Source organism: Bactrocera dorsalis, chromosome 4 (genome assembly GCF_023373825.1).
Source record: "Bactrocera dorsalis isolate Fly_Bdor chromosome 4, ASM2337382v1, whole genome shotgun sequence".
NCBI lineage: Eukaryota > Metazoa > Arthropoda > Insecta > Diptera > Tephritidae > Bactrocera > Bactrocera dorsalis.
Window position 1 is genome coordinate 52,347,886 of NC_064306.1, and position 27,209 is coordinate 52,375,094.

The following is a 27,209-nucleotide window of genomic DNA, read 5'->3' on the forward strand; positions in this document are numbered from 1 at the left end:
AAATAAATTAAATTAATTTAAATAAATAAAGTGAATTAAATTATAAAAAAAAAAAATTAAAATGAATTAAAATCAAATTAAATAAAGTAAAGTAGTAAAAGTAAGAGCTAATACAACAAAATAAATAAAAAAATCAAAAAAAAAAAAAATTAAACAAAAAAAAAAAAATTATATTAACTAAAATATAATAAAAAAATTAAATAAATAAAAATATTGTAAAGTAAAATGAAAAAAAAATTAACTAAAATAATTTATAATAAAACAAACATTTGTATAAATAAATCTGAGAAGATAAAAACTTCATTTTACATTAGCAAAATATAAAATCCGGTTTATAATTATTAACATTAAAACATCAATAACTCATTTTGAACATAAAACGTTAATATTGAGAACTATAAATTATACACAGATGTAATTTATGATTTGTTGCAATACAAATATAAGTTGTAAGGTCCGATTAGAAAAATAAGATAAATTAAATACGAATAAAGAATTTAAAAATTCTATAAACTTAAAAAAAAATATTAATAAATAAATTGTAAACAATAAATTAAAAAATAATATTTTTAGTAACTAATAACTATTTGTTATAAATTATCGATTATAAACGATGTAATAATTTTTTTAAACTTAATTAAAAATATTAAAATAAAGAAAACAAAATATATAAAATACATACATGAAATATAAAAAAGTTGTAATAAATAAATTATAAATAATAAATTGAAAAAAATGACTATAGTAACTAATATCTATTTGCTATAAGTTTTCAATTATAAACCGTAAATATAAATATTTTTAAAAACTTATAAATACTTGTTAAAAATGTTTCAAATTAAAAAAATTAATATTATTTTTTTTAATTTATTTAAAATTCAAAAAAAAAAATGTAAACACAAATTTTTATTTGTTAAAATTTAATTACTTCTACAAAAACGTGTATATTTTATTGATTCCATTTCTTTCTAAAAATCTCATTGAATTCCGTGTGACCTTATAACAATATACACATCGCAAGCAATTAAAATAAAATCCGTTTTAAATATATATTTTACCCAAACCCACCCGCTCCGCAAACTAAACACACCCACAAGTTCACTGTTTTTTAAGTTGTTAGAAATAATTACCGCTTAGTTAATACAGTTATTTGTATGTATATAAGTACTTACTATAAATGTGTTGTTTCTAATTATCTCATGCAGCAAATTTTACGACAAGTTAACATAACCGGTTGGCAAGTGCAATTACAAATGTAAAAAAAAACTACAACAAAAATCAGTAAAAAATACAAATACAAAGTGACAAAAAATAAATCAAATACCTACGAGCATTACATGCGGATTTAACACATTTTCAAACAGCGCAGAGTTGCATGCGAACACATATATTTACGCAAACGGAAAGCAAACGCAGAAGAGAAGGATTTTTAGTGGGACTCGCCGCAAAAATGTCGCATTTCAGAGATAATTCTTGGGTGAGTACTCAAATTACGCGGTTTACGGTCATATTGCTTAACAATTACTATCTTTGTGTTACAAGCATACATACATGCATATATATTTTTTGTTGTAGTATTTACTTTTTTGTTTTATGCACATTCGTGATTTTGTGTTAGTCATTTGTGTGTTGATTTCTTTATTATTTTTCTACATCGAAGACATTACTTTTTCACATACATATGTGTTTCATATATATGTTATACAAACATTTGATAAATATAGGGGATATATACATATTTATATATAATATTAGCATTGCAATTAGTTATGTACTGAGAACATGTATGCTATATTTACCATAACTATATAGCTTTTATATAAAAATTATCTTTCAAAATTGAAATCAATCGCACCGATCTTTTTTCATACTGCAAACGCGAGTTAGTTTTTTTTTTGTTTTCGTCTATTTCGACGTGTGATAAGCATTTGCTATTTTAGTGCATTTTGTTTTTACAGTTGCCAATCAGATTTTTTTATTTAATTTTATTTATTATTATTCTATTTTCATAGGAAATAATAGATTTGCATTTTTTTATTATTTAATTTTTTTTTTGTTAATTTTTTCTTTTTTGTTTCGTTTTTTTTTGGTTTTTTGTTTTGCTTTTTTGCATTTTCGTTTTTTGTTTTAATCTTTTTGTTTTTGTTTTTTGATTTTTTGTTCGTTAGTGAGTTAATTATGTCGTTGCTTTGATTATTTTATTTATTATATTTTCCTCTATTGATACGAGGCCATCTTCGCACAGCTTAATTTCTATGCCTTTTATATTATCATTTTTATTTAAATTTAAACTTTTGTCAACCGTTAATCGTTTTTGTTAAAGTTTCGATCGTCATTTGGGTCATATATTTTGTCATTATGTTTTGCATCTAAGCAAAAATCAAGACTATTTCGTTTAGAACTTTGATAGTCGTTGATTCTCTCATTGCCAACTGACAAAAAATACTGCTTAATTAGTTTTTTTTTTTGAAGATATATTTAAAATATGATTTATACATACATAATATAGTCATAAGAATCTTCGGATTTAAGATGTCATTCATGCAGTTAAGCACATATTATTAAATCCGCAGTGGTGGTCCGGGAGATACTGTTCTCTCAGATAAAAAGCGCGTTGAAAAATCGTTAAACATCTCCAACATTTCGATTCCTGAAATTCCATGCTAGAGTAATTTGATACGAAATTTTTTTTTGTGGAGCTTGCTCAGCAGATAGCTCCAATTTCAAATGAAAGGAGCTACCTGACATACTTTTTTATAATTTTTCTTTAAAAATGTCAACATATTTAATTTTTTCAATGAGAAGGTCAAGGACATCAAAGTACCTATTACTCCTAGTGGTAACTTCTTGGCTTCTCCTTTACTTTTTATAACGTGTAAACGAACACGGTGCTTCTACTTCTCGGTATCGCATATACGACGATGCCAGACGGTACACGATGTCTTATACTGATCAATATCCACCGAACGAGTAACGATATCATTCGGTACACGATACCTTATACTGCTCGATATCGCATATACGAGTAACGATACTCGATATAACTTCGAGTTAATGGTAAAAAAACTTGCATACAGTTTTCAGACTATTTTTATATCCTGCATAGGTTATATTAAATTTCACGAAGTTTGTAACACACAGAAGAAAACATCGGAAACGTCGGATAGGAATGACGATCTGAGTCGCTCTATCCATGTCCTTCTGCTCATCCTTCTGTCTGTATATAAGCCAACTAGTCCCTCAATTTTTGAAATATCGTTCAGAAAGTTTACACACGTTTCTTTCTCCCTAAGAAGATGCTCATTTGTCGGGTATCGGACGACTATATCATATAGCTGCCATACAAACTGACCGATCAAACTCATGTCCTTGTACGGAAAACTTTTTTATTTGACGGATATCTTCAGTGAATTTGGCATGGCTTTTGACAAAGCTATAATCTCCTAACATATTTTCCAGAGCGGATCACTGAATCATATAGCTGCCATACAAACTGGCTGGTCAAAATCAAGTTACCCTTTCTTCTAGTCTAGAGTTAAAAAAAATTGTGAAACCCTTTCTTTTAAGTAAAAAATTTTGGAAAATTTTCTCGTATGCCAACATCTCAGGATGCCCTTTCACTCATATTTTTATTTAATTTATAGAGTTTATACATTTCTCTCTGATTCATCAAGAAACTCTATGGGTGATTCTGAAGTTCCTTCCCGCTGCCTAAACATGTTCATATACACTTATACATATATTTTCGTACATATGTATATATTTGTAATATGTGCTTGTAATCTTCAACTTATCCCTACAAATTAATTAACTTGCACTTCAGCGCCACTTTAAGAGCTTATAAGCTTTTTCCATAGCAAATTCGCTTGGAGTCGCCTACTTACACTGAGCTGTTGTGATTTAACAAAAAGAGAAAAAGCAATAACCAAGTACAGCCTCTAGGCAGCAATTAAAGTCTTATAGACAACAAACAGCCAAGAGCGCTTGAAAAAACGCTGCACTGGGGCAACATTTTTCCTATTTTTTTTACAAAAATTTAATAAACACTGGATCAACATTATGTTAAAACTATTTTGTAATTGGATTTGCCGGTCATGTGTGGCTGCACAGTAATTATTAAACAAAAAACTTATAACACGCTCACCAATGCATGCATATGTCACGCCGGCGCGACCGCTTGTTGCACGCTATGATGACCGATAGCCACTGGCGAGTAGCGATCAACGATCATAACGATCATAACGATCATAGCGATCGCTGCGTGACAATCAACGTGTGTAATATGTTGTCATTATGGATGACAGGGCTAATGAACTTGGCTGGAAGCAACTTTCCGTCTAACTGTTAAATGCCATTACTTACATACATATTTATATGTGTAACTTCATGAATATTTGTGTTAAAATAGCGATCAATTAATAATAGCTTCTCAGCTGCCAATTCAACTCACTTTTACTCAATATCGATTGGTTTTTGTTTCAAGTTTTTTTTTCAATATTTCTTCAGCGCCTTTGTTTTTGGTCTAGATGCGATCTTTGAACAATAACAATAACAAAAATGCGAAAAATGCTAACAAAAAAGACCATAATGTAGAACATGAACTATATTTATGAGTTTCTGCAGACAATCACTTCACTTTTCAATGCAAAGCTGTTTAGAATGACCAGCGGAATATATGGAGACTTAAGTCTTTACAAATCGTATTAGCGGTTATATAGAAAAAATAGTGCCAAAAATATACCAAACAAAGCAATTATGAAAGTAAAAAAAAAACAGATTGTTGGCTTTTAGCCTTAGCCGGCTGTATATCTACACACATCCATCCCTATTGTTGAATATATTTTTAATTACTTACAAGCGCTCTCTCTTCATTGTTTATTTCCAAATTTATTTTATTTTGAATTTTTTGCCTTTTTGGCGCTTTGTAAGCAATCAGCCATACCCGCAGAAATGTTTTCGAATTTTGTTTACAATTTACTTCCAAATTTTTATTTTGCTTTCAAATGCATTAAGCGTGTAACGGTTAAAAGTATTAGCATGGCCACTTGAGAGTAAAAAAAGGCATTACTATATGCTGGTCATCGTTTTTTCTCCCTCCGCTCTGCATGGGAAGCGGTTAGCTGCCTTGGCTGGCTGACCGGAAAACGTGTTACCAGTAAATGGACTTAGAAGCCAAATACTGGAAAGCTATTAACACAGCACGTTCGCTAGTCATTACTATTTAGATATTAACGTTTAAGCAGGCAATAGAAAACTAAAAATAGTAGTAAAAATAAATAAAAAGCGAAGAAAGAGTAAAGAAAAGCAATATTTTTACATGATATTCTCAGAAATGAGTTCATGGAGTTGGAAATTATTTTACTATTTTCGAATGTTGCTAAGGTCTGACTTTAGTCATTAAGTGAATGGCTCATCGATAGTGAAAAATATATATTTTAATATTTGATTAATCATGTCAACCGGTAATTTTTCAGTGTAAGAGGTGTGTGACTTGGATGCAATATGCAGTGACCCTAAGTGTAGGCAACGATTTCTTAAGGTCAGAATACACAAATAAGTTCCTGATATACAAAAAATACCGGTTGCTAGGTTTACCTGGTGCCTTGTTGCCACTTTTATTTCTATTTGATTAATTTTGTTCGATATTGAAAAAAAAAACAATAATTCGAATACTAGTCTATCTCAGCTATAAAGCAACTTATTTTTGCATTATTTAGTATCTGATATTTTCTCTTATCTGCTTTACTAATTTCCCTTGTTCTGATGCAGATATGAACCGCAAATCTAATAATATTTTATTGTTGTACTTTTCGTAGAGTCACCAATTGTGAGTCACCAATTTTTGTTCCACCATTTAATTAATCGGTATTAGATAGCCTCTATTATTGACAAGCATGATTAGTTGATAAATTTGTTAAGGTCGCCGCGATAACTATGTATTTGAAGGCATGAGCATATAGTAATCGCTTATTGATTTATTTCTGGGAAAATACTCTTTGGGGAGTGTTTTAGTTTGAGATTTCACAACAAATTGTTATTGTTATTGAATTGCATATTCACGACTCCATTCAATTCAAGAGTTCATACGGATACAGGTATTCAGACCAATATGTGAGTTATCTCAACAAAAATGAAAGAGCTTATTTCACTCTTAACTGCATATCTCTATGCTTAGAATAGACAAAATTGGGCGAAAACTGGACATAGTCCTATATAACTAATATACTTTACTCCATGTGATTGGTGATTGTATGTGAGAAACTTTGATGAAACCCAGGGAACATTTTTTAGTATGGAAAAATAGATCAAATCGGGTTGTTGCTACCAAAACTGCCGCATCTCCTTCGCATTCCATACCTTAAAACCCACCGTCGTATGCTTTCAGAACCACTGGACTTCCTTTCTTGCAATTTTCAAAGTCCACGCGGGCATTTATAATCAATTTAAGCGTCAACGTAATCTAGATTAGAAAGTGTATGAATGCTTTTTATTTCAGGTACATTGCATTTCCCATTTTAATTGAAGCTTTCCACAACAAAAATTCAATTCATGATCGTGAATAATCGATCAATTCGGCGAACGTCAAAGCAACAATTGAAGCGCGGCAATCGCAATAGATTGGGCAGTAGACCTTTGTCTCAGTGGGTTTTTATTTTTGGTATCTTTTGTTTGTATTCTTTGCTTTTTTCGCTTTGTTTTTTTGCTTCGAAAGAATACTTGGCCGGATCGCCATTAGCGACAATGGAAATTGTAAAGAAATTTAAATTTGAACAAAACTGCACAACAAAGTGCGGCGGCAGCCCAATAACTGTGGTGAAAAGGCCGACAGCCAAACAGTGAAATGAGTAAACAGTGAGGCGAAAAGAAAAGAAAGTCGCATAAACCACCGAGTCACGTACGGGCGCGCAAGTACTGCCAAAGTAAAAATTAACAAAAAAAAGAAAAATATTTTGAACCAACTACTGTGTTGTAGTTGCATGTTTGCTGAGTGCTCAGGCTGACTTAAGACGGTGGGAACTACTAGGAGTCGGCGCGTTAGAGGCTCAACTCACTCACTTCCAAGCGATGTAGAAATTTTTATTGTTTAACGGAGTGTTTTCTAACTTTTTGAATGTGTTTTTATTGTTTCTTCAAGCCAACTAAAAATTTCCTAAAGTTTTATTATTTTATATATGAAAAAAAAAAAAATGAAAATCATATCTGACAGCTTTCTTCCATCACAACTCACTCTGAGCACTGTTTCATGTCATCTTTACTGTTATAATTGTATGCGCGTATATTTGTTTGCTCTCTTGTTCAGTCACATCGTGACATAAAATTCGTGACCGGCATATGAAACAAATTAGACCAGGTACAATCACTTTCCAGAAGATCGCCACACAGGTGCGCTTACAATTGTAGACCGTCCATACCATAAATGTACGAATACTTGCAGCATTTCGGGCGGAAAGAACATTCACTGATTTTACAAAAGCACTTACATATATGCATATTAAAGTACTCATGAATATTCCACATTGAAAGAAGTATGTTGTAGAAAGAGTAGTATGTACTTTGGCTGAAAAGCCTCCTCAAGCTGTTTTTTTGGTTCAGAAAAAAAAATGAAAACAAAAAATCAGAATAAAAGTGCATGAGTTGCATCTCAAGTGATTTTCATGCTTCTAAAAAATGGAAAGCGTTGCTAGAAGTTACACGAAGTGCAAATTTCGAATTTCTGAGAGTTTTTGCTTTCCGTGCATGTTCCAGAAATAATTTCAATTGTATTTTATTCGATGGTGATGTCATTAGGAGAAATTTATGGTAGAAGTGTGACCATTTCTGATGAAAAATGTTCTTTTTAAAAAACAGGTTCTTTTTGAATTTTTCAGAAATTTCTAAAAAGGGAGCTTCGATACGTAGAGCTTTTTTTTTTGTCAAAAATGCACTCTGTGAATGATGGTTGTTTAAAAACTGTTTCAGAATTAGATTCATCTTTTAACTTTATTTCTGGGCTTTACTATTTAATTAAAATCATGTACATAACCGAATTAAGCAGGGACCGTAACTCTTATGACGTGTGTCTTCCGAATTAAGTCGTCTCGATTTTTTCATTTTTTGTTTTAGACCAAGCTTTTTAGAGTCTTTCTACATTTCGTCTATTCATCGCGATCTTGGACTTTTTCTTGCCTTATTGTTGAACGATTTAACTTCAACAATTTGTTTGTGCTTTGATAGAACGTATAATGTTTTTGCCTCTCATCTGTTGGTCGAGATCATTTTTGCACCATATACGTATATGTCGCTCTACATTATTTTTGACTGCTCCGAATATTTAAGTAAAATGTTTCTTTCGAAAATTTGTAGTTTGGCTTTGCCTATTTTTCTGTATCGGAGGCTTAATGGGTTATATACATTTAGAAAGACGGCAAAAAATTAATTTTTCAGAATTTTTTTCTGAGAAAACATTCATTTATTGTTTCAAAAATTTGTTCAAAATGCAAGCACTCTGAAACGCCTTTTCAAATGTGCTTGTAACTTCGAAAATATTCACCGAAATGATATGCAACTTTCAGTGTGTATTCTTAAATATATGTTTATTAAGAAAATAAAATAAAACATATCGATTTTTTGGAAATTCTAACTGTATATAACAGTTGCTGAACTGTTACGAGCACAGAACTGAAATCATTGTAGAAATAGTTTAATATGGAGCTAACTTCATCCTTCTTCCATCTGTTTTGAAATGTTTCCTCATCTTTGGCTTCAGTTCTATCTGTAAGTTATAAAGGGTGATTTTTTAAGAGCTTGATAACTTTTTTTAAAAAAAAAACGCATAAAGTTTGCAAAATCTCATCGGTTCTTTATTTGAAACGTTAGATTGGTTCATGACATTTACTTTTTGAAGATAATTTCATTTAAATGTTGACCGCGGCTGCGTCTTAGGTGGTCCATTCGGAAAGTCCAATTTTGGGCAACTTTTTCGAGCATTTCGGCCGGAATAGCCCGAATTTCTTCGGAAATGTTGTCTTCCAAAGCTGGAATAGTTGCTGGCTTATTTCTGTAGACTTTAGACTTGACGTAGCCCCACAAAAAATAGTCTAAAGGCGTTAAATCGCATGATCTTGGTGGCCAACTTACGGGTCCATTTCTTGAGATGAATTGTTGTCCGAAGTTTTCCCTCAAAATGGCCATAGAATCGCGAGCTGTGTGGCATGTAGCGCCATCTTGTTGAAACCACATGTCAACCAAGTTCAGTTCTTCCATTTTTGGCAACAAAAAGTTTGTTAGCATCGAACGATAGCGATCGCCATTCACCGTAACGTTGCGTCCAACAGCATCTTTGAAAAAATACGGTCCAATGATTCCACCAGCGTACAAACCACACCAAACAGTGCATTTTTCGGGATGCATGGGCAGTTCTTGAACGGCTTCTGGTTGCTCTTCACCCCAAATGCGGCAATTTTGCTTATTTACGTAGCCATTCAACCAGAAATGAGCCTCATCGCTGAACAAAATTTGTCGATAAACACATTTCGAACCGAACACTGATTTTGGTAATAAAATTCAATGATTTGCAAGCGTTGCTCGTTAGTAAGTCTATTCATGATGAAATGTCAAAGCATACTGAGCATCTTTCTCTTTGACACCATGTCTGAAATCCCACGTGATCTGTCAAATACTAATGCATGAAAATCCTAACCTCAAAAAAATCACCCGTTACAAGAGACTCATTTTCATTAGGTATTATAGTTTGTTCTGAAATTATCATCAATGATGTATTTAATGTTTGAGATCCCAAGAAAAAACATTCGTCTCTCGAGGAACAAAAGTGCGGTCCCGAAGAGTAATGAAATCGCTAACTAAAACACGTTAGTTATGGACATTGTCATACTCTAAAAACATTCAATACGGAAATAACTCGTTATAGCAGAGCGTGTTCTTAGTACCATAAATAAGAATTTTACATGGACTTCGGACAAAATCCCTTTAGATGGCTATCACGTTCATCAAAATGAATAATCCTTGTCGAAGTTCTAAAACATATTCACATTGACTTTTTAATCTAACCTCGCTCCTAACTTAACTTATACAAATTTCTTATTATTATGTTGCATTCTTAAGCGAAATTGTATACTGTGATACAGTATCACAATCATATAAAATATTTTCGAATAAATTATTCATTTATTTTAATATTCTTTATCGAACAAAAAAATCTAATCACTTTTCTGGAATTCCGAGAATGATTAATGCAATTTGTGCCAATCTTCCACGGTTAATATTCTGAGAAATCTATTGGTTAACAAGTGCAAATATTATAAAGCCTCTACCAAGAAAAAAAAACAACAAAAGCAAAGAAAAAGCCAAAAATAAACTACAGTTTCTTATCACTTTCATTTGCGATAACTCTATGGACGCACTTTTATGGTTGGGGGTGTTGAAGAACTGTGAGTATCTGGTTCCGTTGCAGTGTTTATTTGCTTTCTATCTTGTTGATAACCACTTGTTATCGAGTGTAAACAAAAGTGAAGCAATAAATATTCCAATAAACCGAAGGTGTTGCTTGATACGAATAGGTGACTAAGTAGTGGGTCTCAAGTAGCGTAGTTGTAGAATGCTTGAAGAAAGTGACGTCACAATTTGCGAAATTGATAAAATAGTTTAATTGTTTTGGTTTTTGACAAGCATTTAGTTTGTTGTTTGTTTTGAAAGTGCTTGGGAAGTTATACGAGTATATAACATAAGGGTTATTTATAGACTTACAATTTTTAAGTGGTAAGGCGATATATTATTGTAGTGTCAATTTCTTTTGAGAAATAATTTTATTTGAGTGCAATCTAAATACTTCCTGTTTGGCTTTCTGCTCCTAGTTCAAGGTCATTTGCAGCTTTTATCTTATCCCTTATATTACAGCAAACAATTAACCTGTAAAGAAACTAAATTACTTCCTGTTTTAATTTTTTTGTACTTTGTTATATAAATCTGATCAACTTTTTTCCAGTACTGACAAAAAAAATAAAATTTAACGTAATTTGATACAAATCCTTATTAAAATACCTTCAAAAATAGGCCACTAAGCCAATACAAGTATGCCAACGTTTAATCCAATTTTCCCTTATTTTTTGTAAGCTTCGGCTGAGATGAACCTCACTGCCTTCAGCAAATTTTGTTTTTTTCATTTAATGCTAATTTTTGAAGCACCGATCGATACTTTGTTCGGCAGTTTCGACGACATTTTCATAAATCCACGTCACGACAACCAGTAATAATGCGTTTGATGAATATAGAGGTCATCAGCTGTCAACCTTTCGTCATCTATTCGACACATTTTCTGCACAAAAATTCAGGGCTTTTGGTACGATTCAAGCACTGACACGCTTCATACCCAAAACACTAACCAAAATATATTGAGTCGATCCATCAGAGATGTTGAGATCCTGCGATATCTCTGATGCCAACACGACAATTTTCAAAAACATTTTCTCTAGACCACTCGCATAAGGGGTTAGATGGGTTTCCTCTGGTAAAATCTTTTTTTCAACCATTTTTTTTCTCATAAAAATGAAATATTTTTTTTAGAATTTTTTATTGTTACAAACATGCACTATTAGCAAAGAAATTCTGAAATTTTTTGAAAAAAATATTCCTGTCCTGTGACTCTCCGGAAAAAAGGCAAGAAAAAAGGCCCACGTTGGCAAGATAACTTCTTACAGGATCATCTAAAGTGAAAAAAATACGTATTTTAGTTAAAATCTTAACTTAGAACTAGAACTCGAAGAAAAAAAAACTGAAAATTGTGTTTTTGGCAGAAATTTTTACAAAAAAAATAAAAATTTCAGTGAAAATTTCGCGACATGTTTTTTTCAAATATTTGTATTCGAAAAAAAAATCGTTCGTCTAAATCTTTAAGAATTGTAGTTGAGTAGTTCTCGAGAAGTCTTGCCAACCGACTTCCAAAAAAAACACAGCTTCATGAAAAACGCGTTTAAAGACGGCGCACTTAGCCAAGCTATCCTCGAGCACACAAGTTCTCAATGCTGTATCTCTGAAATTTTTACTTGGATCAACTTGCAAATTTAGGACAATATTCTAGAGAATCTAATAACACAACATAAAATCGATTTTTTGAAACCCGTAAACCCATGTAACCCCAGTAGGCAAGTTTTTGATGACTTCACGACCTTCACTGGGCCACTTAAATATTTGTGTTCATGATTAAGTAGACTTACCAAAATACTTCTGCAACATTTTTGTCGTGATTCCATTGGAAACACAACATTTCAAGCAAAACCGTGTAATTTTCTTTTAGCTCGTTGTCTAAGCATTCGCGTTGTAACTAAACAGCTGCCTAACACACACTAATTGGCATATGGTGATCAAACTTCACATGAACAAAAAAAGATTGTTCCAATCTGGAAATATTTTTTTTTTATCGATTCGTTTGCGCTCGTAGGTTAAATTCACCAGTCCGGGTCATTTTTGATCAGATGGTGCATCCCTGGTAATTTATTAATATTTTAGTATAGTCGAGTTTAACATTCTAGAGCCCGGTTATATTTTTTAATACCTAATTTTATTTTTATTAGTTTTTTTGTTTTTCGAACTCCCTGCTCCTGAGTAGTCTTTGGTAGCAAGCTCAAAATTGACCAGTAAATATGCAGTTACAACCAGACAGCAAATAATTATGAATCTCATAAAAAACAACAACAATCACATAATGCAAAAATTTCATTTATATTTAAGCTTTTAAGTAATGAACACCCTAGTGCTTATGATTATGAAAGAATATGCTTCACTTCTTCTGCGATCGCATTTTCTAAGTAATTACAAGAGATCAGACAATCACATTTTACGTACATACATTATTGCTCATATTGTATATGCAATAGAAGCAATACTCGTATACATATATAATATTAAATAAGAAATTACCACAGACATTGTAGTATGTATGAATGTATACTTGTATGTATAGTGGTAAGTGCGCAAATGTTCATTGAATATTTAGTTAAAGGTCAAGTGGAAACCTTTGGTTTAATATCGAGTTGTGTGCAATTGTACGCAACGCAAACCAAATTTATGCGTGTGCACCCATATACAAACATATATCTTCATATATGTATATATGTCTGTATGTATGTGTGTAAACAGTAGCGCAACCAGCACACTCCACTTGCACAAGATGCCAGTATTTTTGCGCGTTTTACCACCCAGCGCCAGCGAAGTGTGCTCAAATGCTGCTCATAATTACACAGTACTAACTGTCTAAGTGAAGCTTGGCTAATTGAAGTTTCTGCTGCGCAAATTCGACTTTGTACTTGTTTTCGATTTGGCAATTAACCTTTGCTTGTTATGTGCAGTTATGAAATTGATTCAGTCCAAAGAAAATGTTGTAGAGGTCAGCTTGGCAGTGCGTCGGCCCTTTACATATAGATTTGATGATTTTACTAGCAAAAGCTTCAAAAAGTAGAGTCGAAAGAGTTGAGAGAACAGATATAGTGATATGAAAAAGTTGGTGAGAAAGAGTCATACGTCCAGGGTCGTCTTGGAAAAATATCTTTTATTGTCATTGTTATTGGTGTGGTTACTATCGTTGAATACCTTTTTATATACATAACTACACATTCATATGTATGTAAGGGCAAATACTCTTTAAGGTTCGAAACAGCTAAAATTGTTTTTTGCTGCAGGGAAAAAACGCATTTCAACCACATTTCTCCGACAGATGTCATCAAAAAATTCCGAAAAAAATTTGTTTGTACACTCCATGAACAGGCCAGATTAACCTACCTGACGCCTTAAAGAAATAGCTGAGAAACTTGAGAACGTGGCTGTCTCTAAAGTTAAATCCTATAGAAACGAAGTTTAGTGGAAACCCTAACAACGAATTCATCAGAGGCTCTGTCTAAGTGTTTTATCTAGAGACCCGTTTTTGCATCTATCCCATATTTTTTCTTCCAAAAAAAATAAAAAAAAAAAATAAAATAATAAAATAATAATATTTAATATTTGTCATGAAAAAATAAGCCTAAATCAAAGTAGTTTAGATTGTAAAGTCTGTAATATTTCACGATTACCAGAATTTACTCTCTTTAAATTATATGAAGATGGCTGAGTTCATGTTCGGAGTTGTCAGGATGATCTGCTGAGTGATGGATCGCCACGAAATCTAGAATACTTCACTAATGAATAGTAGAAAATGTTATTTGAAGTTCTGTGGACCGAATTTTTAGTTTATAGTTAGTTTTTCAATTGAGAGATTTACGTACTTCTGCGCACCTCCGTCCCGGTTTTTGCTGCGTAGCAAGATTGCTGCGAATTTTTAGATAATCCCCCAGTTTGCTTCATTCTCTAGCAAGACGCTGATTAAATTGTCCGCGTCTTCAAAGGCGGTGCGTTCTCGTAGAACATGCACACATTCAAAAAATGTGTTCAGCGTCGTATTCTGTTGCGTTGTTGTATAGGCATAACGACTCTTCGACTTTTCCCATTCTATAGAGGTACTTTTTGAAGTATCCGGGGCCGGATAATGTATGAGTGTAGATCTTTTATTAGCATGGCCGTCTATCTACCGCGCCTTTCACTCTCCCATCTTTGTTGCCATGTTGTTATTGTAACTTCCTTTATTTGTTCTATTACGTTATTGTTATTTTCGGATGTTTTCTTTAGCTCCCACAACTTTTTCCTTTCGTATGCTAGAAGGTTAATTTGGGCTTATAACTAATATTGCATCGCCTGACACTGTTCGGTTGGCAGATGCAACTTTGAGGGCTGCGATGCGGTGCACTTTGGACACAACCTTTCGCCGGTTTTCCTTTTGATGTCGCCGACATTAGGAGTTTTCACTTTCCTTGGCTAGGGTCTCCTATGTTGGTAATAGTCGGCTCAGTTGGAAGATGATCTTCGCTGCCTTTTCTGCGGCGTGCTGGATGGACCCCAGCCTAACCTTCTAGGAACAAGTCTTACGCCAGGATATTTTACTGCTTTTTGCGTCCTAATAATATCCGTAGTCCGTTTTTTCCGTGGTGAGCTGGAGGCTGTGTGAGTCGAGCCATGCATGCGTCCATATCATGACCTGATTAAGCTTTCTTCGCGCTTCCTCTGTATCTCTTGCTGTAATTACTGCTGCAATGTTTATGTTATTCTATATTTAGCTATTTGGGAACTTATTCCATATTTGTTTCATATTTTCGAGAATTGATTAATATACCATATTAAATTTCACTTGAACTAGTCCATCGGTCAAACCGAATCGATAAAAATATGATTTCATTAATTGGTATATTCTTTTTTATGTTTTTGTGAGACATTAGCATATTTGCATGGGCTCAGGAGCCTTTTTTGAAGCTGGTAATAAATATTTGTATTTAAATACATGAAATAGTCAGTCCGGGTCAAATTTGATCATACGATATAGAGCTTGTGTTCGAAAAATTTAAACGATATACTCCTTCATAGCTACAATTATACCTTTCTAAAACTGGAGCTTCCTATAATTTACTCTTATTATTGTATATACTAAATTTTTGCCATCGAAAGGTTATTGCTACTGCAAAGAGATGTCTATTTCAATTAAAAAGCAAATTCAAGTTTATCCGCTTCAACATAAAATCAGAGGGGGAAACGTAAATAAAAAATGAATTAAGCAGCAGTTTCTTGATTTAATACAAATTTTTATACACCCATATATATTATGCACGTTTTTGTCTGCGCTATTATCGCATAAAACTAGTTGCGCGGCGACGCGGCGTGAACTCTTCCTTTTTTCACTTGACTTGCGCGCCGCTGCGAAACATGTTTACGCGGCATCGGTTTTTTCGTAGAACCCAATTATTTTTCATTATTTAACAGCTGTTGCATGCCACTTTTCGGCGGCGTTTTTTTCAATTTTGCACCAAGCAACGCGGATGAACATCACCAACGACCAACGCGCCGCACAAAGTTGGTGAAATGATTGGGTGGCTATCAGCATGGTCGGGCCACTGCTGACGGCTGCTGCGGTGGTAAATCCACGACTATAATAATATTTTACAATCAGGCGGTGTGACTACACTCGACAATACCGCCATCGATGAATGTAGAGGCGCGCATGCGCCTGTGAATCAGCTGTGCCGCGCCGTCTACCGCGCAGCGCGCGCGCCTGTACAGCAAATAAAATTTCAAAAGCAACTTGTTACTAAATCGTGTACACGAAATGACCATAAAACTGAAAAATATTCATCAACAACGTTAATTTTGATTTAGCAGCGTCGTGCAAGCGCCTGAGACGAGCGCGCGGCGCTGCCAGACGGCGAGGCAGGAAGGAAATTCGCGCGCACGTACCCGCAGTTAATGCCGCAAAAGTGTCAATTATGCTGTCAATCTGTGCGCGGCCGAAGCAACGGGAAGCGCGCGACCGCCAAATTTTCTTCAACTACAATTATCCATATATTTATTGGAAATGCTGCGCGCAGCAAAAATGCACAAAACATGAAACTGTTAAGCAAAATTGCCGCGACGCGGTTTGAACGACAGCGCGCAGATGATTATCGCGGCCACGTCGTCGCTGCACTTGGCAATCCGGCATGGCCAATGCACTATGCGCACATATATTAAAAAAAAAAAACATGTATTTGCCGCATTCATGCCGCCAACACCGTCTACGAATTCAATGTCATGATCGCAAGCGCAAGCGCCGCACACAAATCACACGCCACGCAGGCGCGCGCTCACATAAACCAGCCTTGCGCGCTCATTTGTTGTTTGCTGTTGGCAGACGCACGAAATTGCGCAGCCGAAGCGCAAACAAACAACGGCAACAGCAGCCACTTTGCCAAATTGTTGCATGCCACATTAAGTACTCTGTGTGTATGTGTTCGCGCGCGCTTAACTTTAGCCTTTCCCGTGGTATTGTTTTCTGCATAAATTTTTTCCGGCAACGTTTTTTCTGCTTCTTCGTCTTCCTTGCATTTGTGTAGCCTTGCCATTGCCTGCAAATGAGCTGAATGCAAAAACTGTGCAAGGAAAAGCCATTCAAGTTCATATGCAAATTGTTAATGGCAGCAGCAGTCACCAAACAACAACAACAAGCACAGCGTCAATGGCAGAAGTTATACCTTGCGCGCACAGCTGGCAGCTGCTGCTTGGCTGGCTGGTCTACAAGCTGCCAAGCATTTGCATGGCGCTTTGTGGCAATTTTCGTGCTTTTCAATAAACAAGAAAAATGACCTTTCGAATATTTGCCGGCAAATGCAGCTAACTGTATAACTGCATACATATATATGTATATGTATGAATTGTAAAGAGTAATCGCATAATATTGGCGCAATAGTCATGTTAAAATGTCAACAAGCTTAGCTGCACGTGTCCGCGTTGGCGGTTCGGCGCACCTCCTCACGATTGTGTGGTCGTGTGTCGGTTATTGACTCTCGCTTGACTTAGGTGGACATTTCGTTTGGGGATTTGATTAACGGAAGTGATTTCGTGTTTCGTTGATGTTTTCGTTTACCAAGTGAAAGTGAAAAGTTCGTCGAAAGGGTTTGTAAGGTTTTTTTTTCGTTAGTTTCGCTACAACTGAATGTCCTTGAGTACGGTTAATGTGGATTTTGCTGCAGTTCGATCAGTTTACAGTTTTCGCTAAACATTTATGTGCAGTCAGATCCATTGTATGAGTGTTCGTCGCTTTGGTATTTTTAAATTTGAAATATGATAAACCTTCTTCATTCATTTTAAAAATAATTTATATGGATAAAATTTGTTTTATGGTATCTTCACTAACTACCTAATATAACGGTAGATCTAAGAAAATATTCCTCCGTCTAACCATAGCTTTTTAAAATAAATGCTACGGCTTTTGTGTTACCGTAGGATTTAAAATGCACCAGAGATCAAGAAACAGTTCAACCAGTTGACTTTTCGGGCAAAAAAAGGACCATTAGAAGTAATATATCACTTAGATCACAATATTATCTACATTTCAAAATGTAGGAACCACCTCCGGGTGCTCTTCGTTTGACTTCTCTCTGTTGGCTGGTGTTTCTTGGTTTAAAGTAGATGTCTCTTTTGTAAAGAGTGTGTTTTGCCTTGGTTGCTTCATGATAAGATCTAACATTAGCATTCTTTTCTTACTCATATTTTTGTAATTTTTTGGTTTGGCATCTTGGAGTGTTGTAAAATTCGTGTTAGACGTAAACAGTTGTCTGTTCTATTGTAAGTACTTCTGTCGCTATGAAAACATAGTTGTTGTGTGGAGTATATTATCAGAGGGACTTCTTAAAAGATGATTATATACGGTTTTCGGAGGTTTAAAATTAAAAATTTAACTGAAACGGTTGGAGCGATTGACTTGAAGTTTTCTTTCATGGATATATTGGCAGATACATATATCAGTTGAGACATTTTTTAAGCGACCCTAAAATGTAAATTTTTTCACAACAACCAACACCACTTTGGCAAAAATTTAAATTTTGACGTGTCATTCGATCGTTACCTGTTTTCATCCGTAATAATACATTTTTTTTGGTTTTTGTAGTTAAGGGGGTATTCTGGTCTAGACGCATGAATTTTAGGAATTTTTTAAACTAAGATAAAAAAAATGAAAAACATTTTTACTATCCATTTTTTTTATATGTTTTTTATTGACATTTTTATAATATAAAAAAAATTTCAAGAAAAAAACCAAAATTCGTCGAAATACGGGCCGGTGGAGTGGGGGCTTCAAAAAAAAAAAACGGTGCGTCTCGGTTAACGTGATTTCAACCCTTGTAGAGATCTAAAACACAAAAACAAGAAGATTCTTCATTAGTAAGGATGTCGTTATCGGGTTGACCATTAATAATGAAATAAAATAACAAAATGACGTCGACTTGAAAAAAATATTTTTTTACCCGATTTTTTCGACTTTCACGTCGCAAAATCGGCTGTATCTCCGAAAATAAGTCGAATTTTGAAAAATCCTTCCAAGGTCATATTTTTGAAAGTCTAAACTTTCAAAATATGCGAAAAATCGATTTTTCAAAATCTTAGACCAGAATACCCCCCTTAAGATAACTTTGAGCAGACAATTCTTCCTCACCACCAAACACATTCTTTTCGAGGTCCTTCAGGAGACCGGTTACGGTATCATTGTTAAAATGAATGGTCGAAGCGTCTAAAATCGGTTTTTACGCTTAATCGCATATCTAGCTTAGAACATTTTTTACACATATAATATTTTCGGTCATTCAATTTGAAACTCGTGTTGTCTTTGTCGAGTTTCCATGCCCTAACTTAGTTAAACTTTTGACAACAGCAGTTCCCAATATGGCAGCCATACTATATATTGGGTTTCAGTTGAAAATATATCATTTTACGTTAAAGTCTGAAATGAATAATGTTTGGCATTCGTGACTCTTTTTTGCTTTCCGACCAGGGTCCGAGGGTTTAGTTTCAGTTTTATCGTGAAATGAAATACTTAACTTCGGGTCGTGCTGACTGTCCATCAATCCTCAAACATCGAAATGGAAATTTGTTAATATTTAAGTTTTTATTTTTTTTTTATCACAATTTCCTATGCTTTATAATGATTTTAAAAAAACTTGACCTTTCTTAGAACTTAAACTGAAATTTCAGTGTATTTTTTTGATAAAAATTTGTGTGGCGATTTTGATTTTGACATTAAATCAGTTCAAATTGTAGTAATGACGCCATTTTTTATCACGTTCTTGAACCAGTTCCAAAGTAGAACGAATTTCTCAACAGTAAAAATTTATCAAACTCGTGTAGAGTCTCAAAGAGTCATTGGGGTATGTACATACATATATATACATATATATATCGTGTATGTACAATACATGTCTGCACGTACATATGGACGTAACAAAGCGTCAGCGCCACTAAACAAAGCCACATAAAATTATAATTTTTACAACCTCCAAATGAACGCAATATTGCGGTAAATACGACATAAAACATGTGTGCGGGCATTTAGAAGTTCAAAGTTCTTTGAAGCCGCGCTTAATCGCTTAAGCCGGGCAATCACTACAAGTTGTTCGCGAATTCTAAGTAAATTTGTTGCGTCTAAAAGCGCAATAAATGAAATGAATTATGAAAATAAAATTAGAATAAGAAGACGCTTATCTAAAACTATTAATCTCGGCATGCTCATTGCCATAATACCGCTATGCTGTAGTATATGGCTAACGACCGACCGGCCGACCGCCGGTCAGCTGCAATGTCATGTTGGCATAAAAATAATTGCTGATAATGACAGCAGACAGAAGCGTTAGCTTCTTAGATTTTTGCATAAATGTTTGCGTGTGTGCGTCACCGGTTTTTGCAACAATTACACTCTTTCATTCGTTTTTATTATTTTTTCCTTGCTAATCTTTCATATTTTGCATTATGCTTCATTTCATGCACACACCGCTGATTTCTGAGTAATTTCTTTCATTAAAAATATTGTATTTACTTCTTCAATTAGAATGTATATTAAAGTGAAGTAAATTAGCGTTGAAATTAGAGGAATTTTTTTAGAAATGTTTTCATTTTGCCTACAAAGTGATTTCATTGTGCTCACTTTTTCATTTGTTATGCTAATTTGCTAAAAGTGGAGTGAATAGAATAGAATGCTGAATAATGTGTGAAAAAATACCTACACTTGTATTTCGGACATTTTCGGAGTATATAATTTTTATAGTCGAGCACTTTCGGAATTGAATTGGGCTGCCCTAAGCTTATCTAGCTTTACTGAGTTACACTCACTCACAAGACGCTGTTGAATCATTTGTTAAGTTTCCTTAATATCTCGCTGAAATTTTGCTGAGGGAACCAGTTCGGCTGATAGATAGATAGTTAATTATGACTCCATAACACATATGGTTACCAAGGTCCAGCATCCTGAATAATTCCAGGAGCCTACTGGGCGCTACTGAGGTCATCCCTGTCCACGTACATAGAAGGTAGGACCTTAAGTCTACTTCTGTAAATTGCTGGGCAATCCAGAATCAGGTGTACTGGTGTTTCCTCTTGCATGTCGCAGAACCGGCAGTTTGCGTAAAAGACTAAGTCCATGCTGGACAAGTGCTTTCTGAGTCTGCAGTGCCCTGTGTAGAGAAGGCGGAATTTGTCACGAGAGCGGTTGATTATTTCCTTAAACCTTGAGGGGTTGTACCCTCCTAAAAGCAGCTTGGCATGGAGCATTCCTGCTGCCCTCTGCCACTCTCCCCAGTCTCTCCTATGTGCGGAGCAGCTCATTAAGAGTGTGGGACCCCACTACAATGCATGGTTCTGGTCCCGTCATCTTGAACGCCGACGCAGAGCGGGCTAGTTCGTTGGCTAGCTTATTGCCCATTTATGCCCCGGCACCCAGTTTAGGTGCTCAGCCTTCCTATGCACCCCTCTACTAAAAGCGATTTAACCTCCTGAGATCGCTTTCAGTGCCGCTTGACTGTGGCTAAGTTAGCGGTCCCGCAATGCCTGCTCCAATGCCTTCCGGTGTTTTCGAGCCGTCTGTGTACCATTAGATAGAACTGCCTTGCTGCCGAGAGTAACTCTAAAGTTCTTTGAAAGGTTAATCCCCTCATCCAAAACAGAATCCTCAAAAAAAAAAACGTTGACATCTTCAAACCCTTTTCTTCCAAAGACGATGCCGAAAAGCATCCATGCATGCAGACAAGTTCTCTTAACTTGACTTCTTGACCTTTTATTTTTTCATAAAATTCTTTGAGAATTCTAGTTTCTCGGTATTCTTTTCCGCGCATGATCTTCAGAGCATAATACAAGTGCGCTTCTCTTTTTGAGTTCAAAATTTTTCTACCCATATATGTAGATAAGCAGTTATAAGTACGTAAGCATTGTTTGAAACCATGTCATTGTTCTTCAACAATAATATTCAAGCATCTTAGAACCACTTAGCGAGTCAAAATTCTAATTGTCGTCTTAACTACATTTTCGGAATAAGCGTTTCATTAGTGAGCAGGCGGTTTTATGAGCATTCATATACAATGTACTCGTACACACATACGTATGTACGTAGCTTCTTGAGCCTGCTTTGTCATGTATGGTACGTGGGCTCAGAATGTGCCAAAATACAATTGCATGCCTTTGAAGACGAACAAATGTGGGTTTGCAATAAATCAGTTCTATGACAAGCAGTAATTTGCGTGGCAAAATATGACAAGCTTTAGTGTTTGATGGATTTTCGAAGTTTAGTTTGGTAAAAATCGTTTTGTTCTTAACTATTTATAGTTTTCTGTGAATGGATAAATATATTTTCAATTATGTGGAATGAATAAAGAACTTTCAGATAATGGCATTGTCTTTTGGTGTAGAAATATTTGTTGTTATGTTTGTGGTTAAAGATATCTTGAGAGCAGTGGCATAATAGCCAATCATAGCCATTAGTGTTCAAAAGTAGAAATTGCGACCTAAGTATTACTAATATGTTTGTTAAACAATATTTGGCTTAAATCACAAATGATTGCCTTATTTAAATCTGGTCGAATCTTATATAATCTGTATAAAGGACAAAGTTGTTTTAGAGAGATTTAAGATTTCATATTTTCCTTGAAACACCTTATATTTGCAGTTTCTACATATTCATTGAATTTTACATTCCTTACTTCATAACAATATAAGATATAGTCCTAACAATAAAAATATGTGAAATCGATATCACTGATGTACTCTATACGAATATTTGATGAACATGCGAAGCATAATATCTTTGTTATGAACTTTGATCGAAGATTCGCGAATCTCTAAAATTGTTGCCCGTATTTTTTTCAGGCAATTTGCACGAGTTGGAGCTTCATGAGCTCTTCTGTACTGAATCTAGGATACCCCGCTTCTAAATTTTTTTATTATTATATTATATTTAAATCAATTTTTACGGAAGTATTTATTAGGGCTTAAATACTTGTACGTTATAAAAAAGTTAAAAAATGGTTTGGGAACCTCTGCCTTTTTACAATTATTTTTTGAATCAATACTTTTGCAAGTACTCATTTGATTTCAAACATTGTTACGTAAAATAAAAAATAAAAATTTGGGAACCCCTGATGTTTGACAAATTTTATTATTATCAATACTTATGGAAGTTTTCTAATACTTATGCAAGTATTCATTTGATCTTAAACACTGTTACGTAAAAAACTGAAAAAAAAGTTTGGGAACCCCAGTTCTTTGACAAATTTTACTATTATTTTATATCAATACTTATGAAAGTATTCATCTGATCTGAAACACTTTTACGTACATTTTTTTTTTTTTAGTTTGGAACCACTGTTTTTTTTTTTAATTTTATTATTATTTTTAAACCAATATTTACGGATAATATCATTGCGCTCGGGCACTTTTACATAATAAGAATTTAAAAAAGTTAGCAAACCCCTGCTTTTTGACAAATTTTATTATTATATTTAAACCAATACTTATAGTAGTATTCATTCGATCTCGAACACTGTTACATAATAAAAACTTTAAAAAAAAGTTTGGGAACCCCTGCCTTTTGACTTTTGTCGCTCAAACAAATTATATAAAAATGTCTGTTTTTAACTACAATAATCAAACAAACCGACAATAATAACTATAACAATTTTACTTTTGTTGCCATTACACCAACAATTTTCACATATTCAAGTGCCATCATTTTGATGATTTCTACGAAATTGCATTTTAAACCAGTATCTTTCACTTTCATCGCACATTTCAAATGAAAATTGAAAGAAAACAAAATTTGCCGGAAAACAATCGCCCGCTAACGAACAGTTGTCCAAGTATTTACCGACTTTTCCGTCATTATAGTCACATGATGACCAAAACAGCAATAACTTGTAGCGGAAAAAGAGATGGCCGCGAATCATAAAGTTGCCAAGAAATGCGGTTTAATTGCAGCGTCTTCAGTGCGCTTGCAACGACAGGTGAATAAATACGCGTATGTGCATATATGCACTTTATGTGTGTGCATATACTTATAATATATATGTATTTATATAAATGTATATATTTATGTGGCATATATGTTTTTCCTTGCTTTGCCAAAGCTGCTCAGCATTGAAATGCAGTCAAATTATCTTCGTGTACGCTTCGAAATGCCAACAGCAATTGCTGCTACTGTAACAACGACAACAATTGCTGCCTAACAAAGCCATTTCCATTTTATTTTGTGGAAAAAATAGTAAACGACTTTCACTGCTCAAAATGAGATAATTGTAAAAATATATTTTTTTATGACTTTATTTCATTTCTTTTTTTATTTTTATTTTTTGCTTTTTTTTGTTATGTGTTACCGCAGATAAAATCATTTTAAGTCTTTGTTGTTGACTGCTCTTAAATTTAGTTGTATTTTTGCCTATTTAAACGCTTGAGTTGTCATCTGTCTGGCTTTGACGTGCCTCAAAGCACAGCCGCAAGCAAATAATAAAATAATAATTTCGAGTTTCAACAACAAAATCTAATCGCATAATGTCACATCAACTCATAAGCGCACTGTAGAGGTCGCTTCTACACTTTTGCTCTCCGCCATTCAGCACAGCATCGCCTCTGGCTTTTTCGACCTACCATAAGGCCAGTCAGTGATTACGGTAGCGGCGCTTATGCTAATTATGCAGCGTTATTTTGTAATCGCCATTTGAAATTCAAAAAAGCCGAATCTCATGGCAAAAAGTAAAGAAAAAATATTACCCAATCTCACGTCACAGCTCTTTGGAGCATCGACCGAATTTTCTCAACCCGATTTTTTGTGGTCAAATTCACTTTTAATGAACCGGCGCTTGTTTTGGTCTTCAGTTTGGTGTTTGGTTTCAGTTTTTAGTTTTATTTATCGCATTCACAATATTTAAATTTTTTATCTTCATTCATATTGTTGCTACTCCTTAACCGGTTGCATTTGTTGTTGTTGTTTTGCCGTGCCGGGTTTCGATAAGCGGCGCATAAATTGTTTTTCGAGTTGCACGCGGCTGCTGGTTTGGCGCTAAAAAAGTTAATTTTATGACTCGTCTACTAAATGAATGTTGAAGCGGCAGCTTCGATGAGTGTGTTGTTAATGCAAATGTGTGATAATCACACTCACACTAGTGTCGAAAATTTAAATTTTAATATTTGTTAGGCAAATGAAGTTTTTTCAAGTTGTTATTAAGCTAACGTGTCAGCAAATTAATATTTGAGGTCATGGAAGTAGCCATACAATTCATAATTGATGATCGAAAACTGTATATACTTATATTCATATATGTACATATAAGACTGATTTTGTTTCTGCCGACATGAATTTGCTTTTTGTTATTTTTCATTGTTTTGTTTGCAAGAAAAATAACCAAATTTATCGACTTTGACATTTTTGGACAAATTGCTTGACTTAATTTTATCTGTGCAGTGTTATTATTTGTGAAGAAGAGAGATGTTCCTAAATCCACGATTTTTGGTTTATTTTTCACTCGTTTGCTTTTTTCATTGTTCTCGTTTGTGTTATTGTTGTTTGCCTTTGAAACGCTTGATTAATATTTTTTTTATAAATTTTGGTCACACAATTTTTTTTTGAGAACGACCATATTGACAAAGAAACCAGCCCATCGCTGTACTTCGCGCTCATGTCAGTTTTTATTCCTTTTTTTATCCCAGGGTAGTTTTTAGGTTATATCAGTAAAAGTTAAAATTCTCCAATTATTTTTGTTATTCCAAGTTTAATAGTGTAGCGAATCGAACAATAAATAGATTGGTATAAATTGCAAAAATTAACATAATCAAAAAGTGTTACAGCTTTTTTAACGGAGATAAGTAAAAAGCCTTCCGCTTCATAATTGCTTCGTTACAGCAATGGCACATTTTCATTCCTTCACGGTAGCAATCCATATTTCTCGTCTTAGGACTTATATTCTGCATCCAGATCCCACTTCTTTCAAATCTTGACGTTCTTCCAGTTTTCCTCGTTTCGAGGATATTTCGTTTGTCAGAGTATGCATTTCAAAAACCTGTACTCAGTGTCATCCTTAATAGCGTCGTTGTATATACAAGACGGTCCTTCGGATTTTCCCAATTTATGTAGATATTTCCTAAAGTATACGTGTCCGGATAAGATAGTAACAAAAAGTTGGCCTTTCATCCGAGGCTGCTGTTTCCTTTTCATTGGTGACGTTTTTTATGTGGCGGATCCCAAGCCCAACACATAATCCTAGGAAGGAATAGTTCGTCTTCTTACTTTAGCTCGTCTTCAAACGGATGCTCTTCGGCTACCCAGAGGATACTTAATCTAAAACCGGAAGTCATGAGCCGCTTGCCCCATATGTAAAAGAATCTTTCTGGCCATTCCCAAGTAACCAAGTAATTGGCACTCAGAAAACTTTCCTCACATGCAGGGCCTTCTACACGTGACTCCATCCTCAGATACTTCCAAGTTATCATTCTTTCTATTCTCTTTTGTGATGGTGACATTTGTTCCTCTTCTTTAACGTACACGGATACAACAACCGACTCTACCTCTAAAGGTTGCTGTGTGATATACTTTTTTTTTTTATGTACTTTTTTTTAGAGCTTTACGTGGGTTATTTTTCCTCAATAAGTCTGCCCATAATTCTGTTCCGTCAAACAAGACATTCAATTTGGTCGACATTGAAAGCTTTCATTTCACCTGTGTCGGTCCTCCGATGTTGGATACCAGCTTGCTAAGTTCCAAAGTTAGTTTAGATCGTGTTTCATTTGTACCAAATAAGTAAACCTGGAACCCTAGTCTTACACCCAGGTAATGCACAACCTTTTGTGTTCTTAGAGTCTCTGTTCGCTTCCTCATTTCTATTATAATCCGAGTGTGCTTCTTTGTTTTAAACACCAACCAGAATGGTACGCAGATTTAGTGGTAGTCAATATATAAACTCTCATTATATAATAGCTATACTAACCAGGTATTATTACTCAAAGATATACTTTCCATCGTTTAAAAATAAAATAAATAAAATTATATGGAATTAGTATCCTGCCCGCTGCACACTACCATCTGGTTAATATCCAACAAAAATTCTCCTCAACCATGAAATGCTTGCAACCTTTTGCTTGCGCTTTGCCATGCGACCTTGAAGACAAAGACAGCAGTAATTGTAGTGCGACAGGTTTCAGTGCGACTTAATCGACGAGAACAGCCTGTTTTAAAATTTTAGTGCAGCATTAAAATAAGAATGCAATAAAAATTAAACCATTAAAACTAAATTTTCAACAGAAAAGCAGGGTTAATATAATACAAACTGCTAAATAGAGTAAGAGCAGAGTAGTAAGAAATCTGA

At 34.3% G+C, this 27,209-nt stretch overlaps 1 protein-coding gene across 5 annotated transcripts in view; it reads left to right on the forward strand.

Moving 5' to 3' along the window:
* The window catches only part of LOC105224354 (SH3 and F-BAR domain-containing protein DDB_G0274695), a 111,412-nt gene that overhangs the window by 2,292 nt on the left and 81,911 nt on the right, over window positions 1–27,209 (forward strand). For all 5 annotated transcript variants that reach the window (XM_049455795.1, XM_049455798.1, XM_049455797.1 and 2 more), the window contains exon 2: window positions 1,206–1,477. In XM_049455795.1, the coding sequence (XP_049311752.1) occupies window positions 1,376–1,477 (102 nt within the window). In that variant the 5' untranslated portion in view covers window positions 1,206–1,375. The remainder of the gene's footprint in view (window positions 1–1,205; window positions 1,478–27,209) is intronic.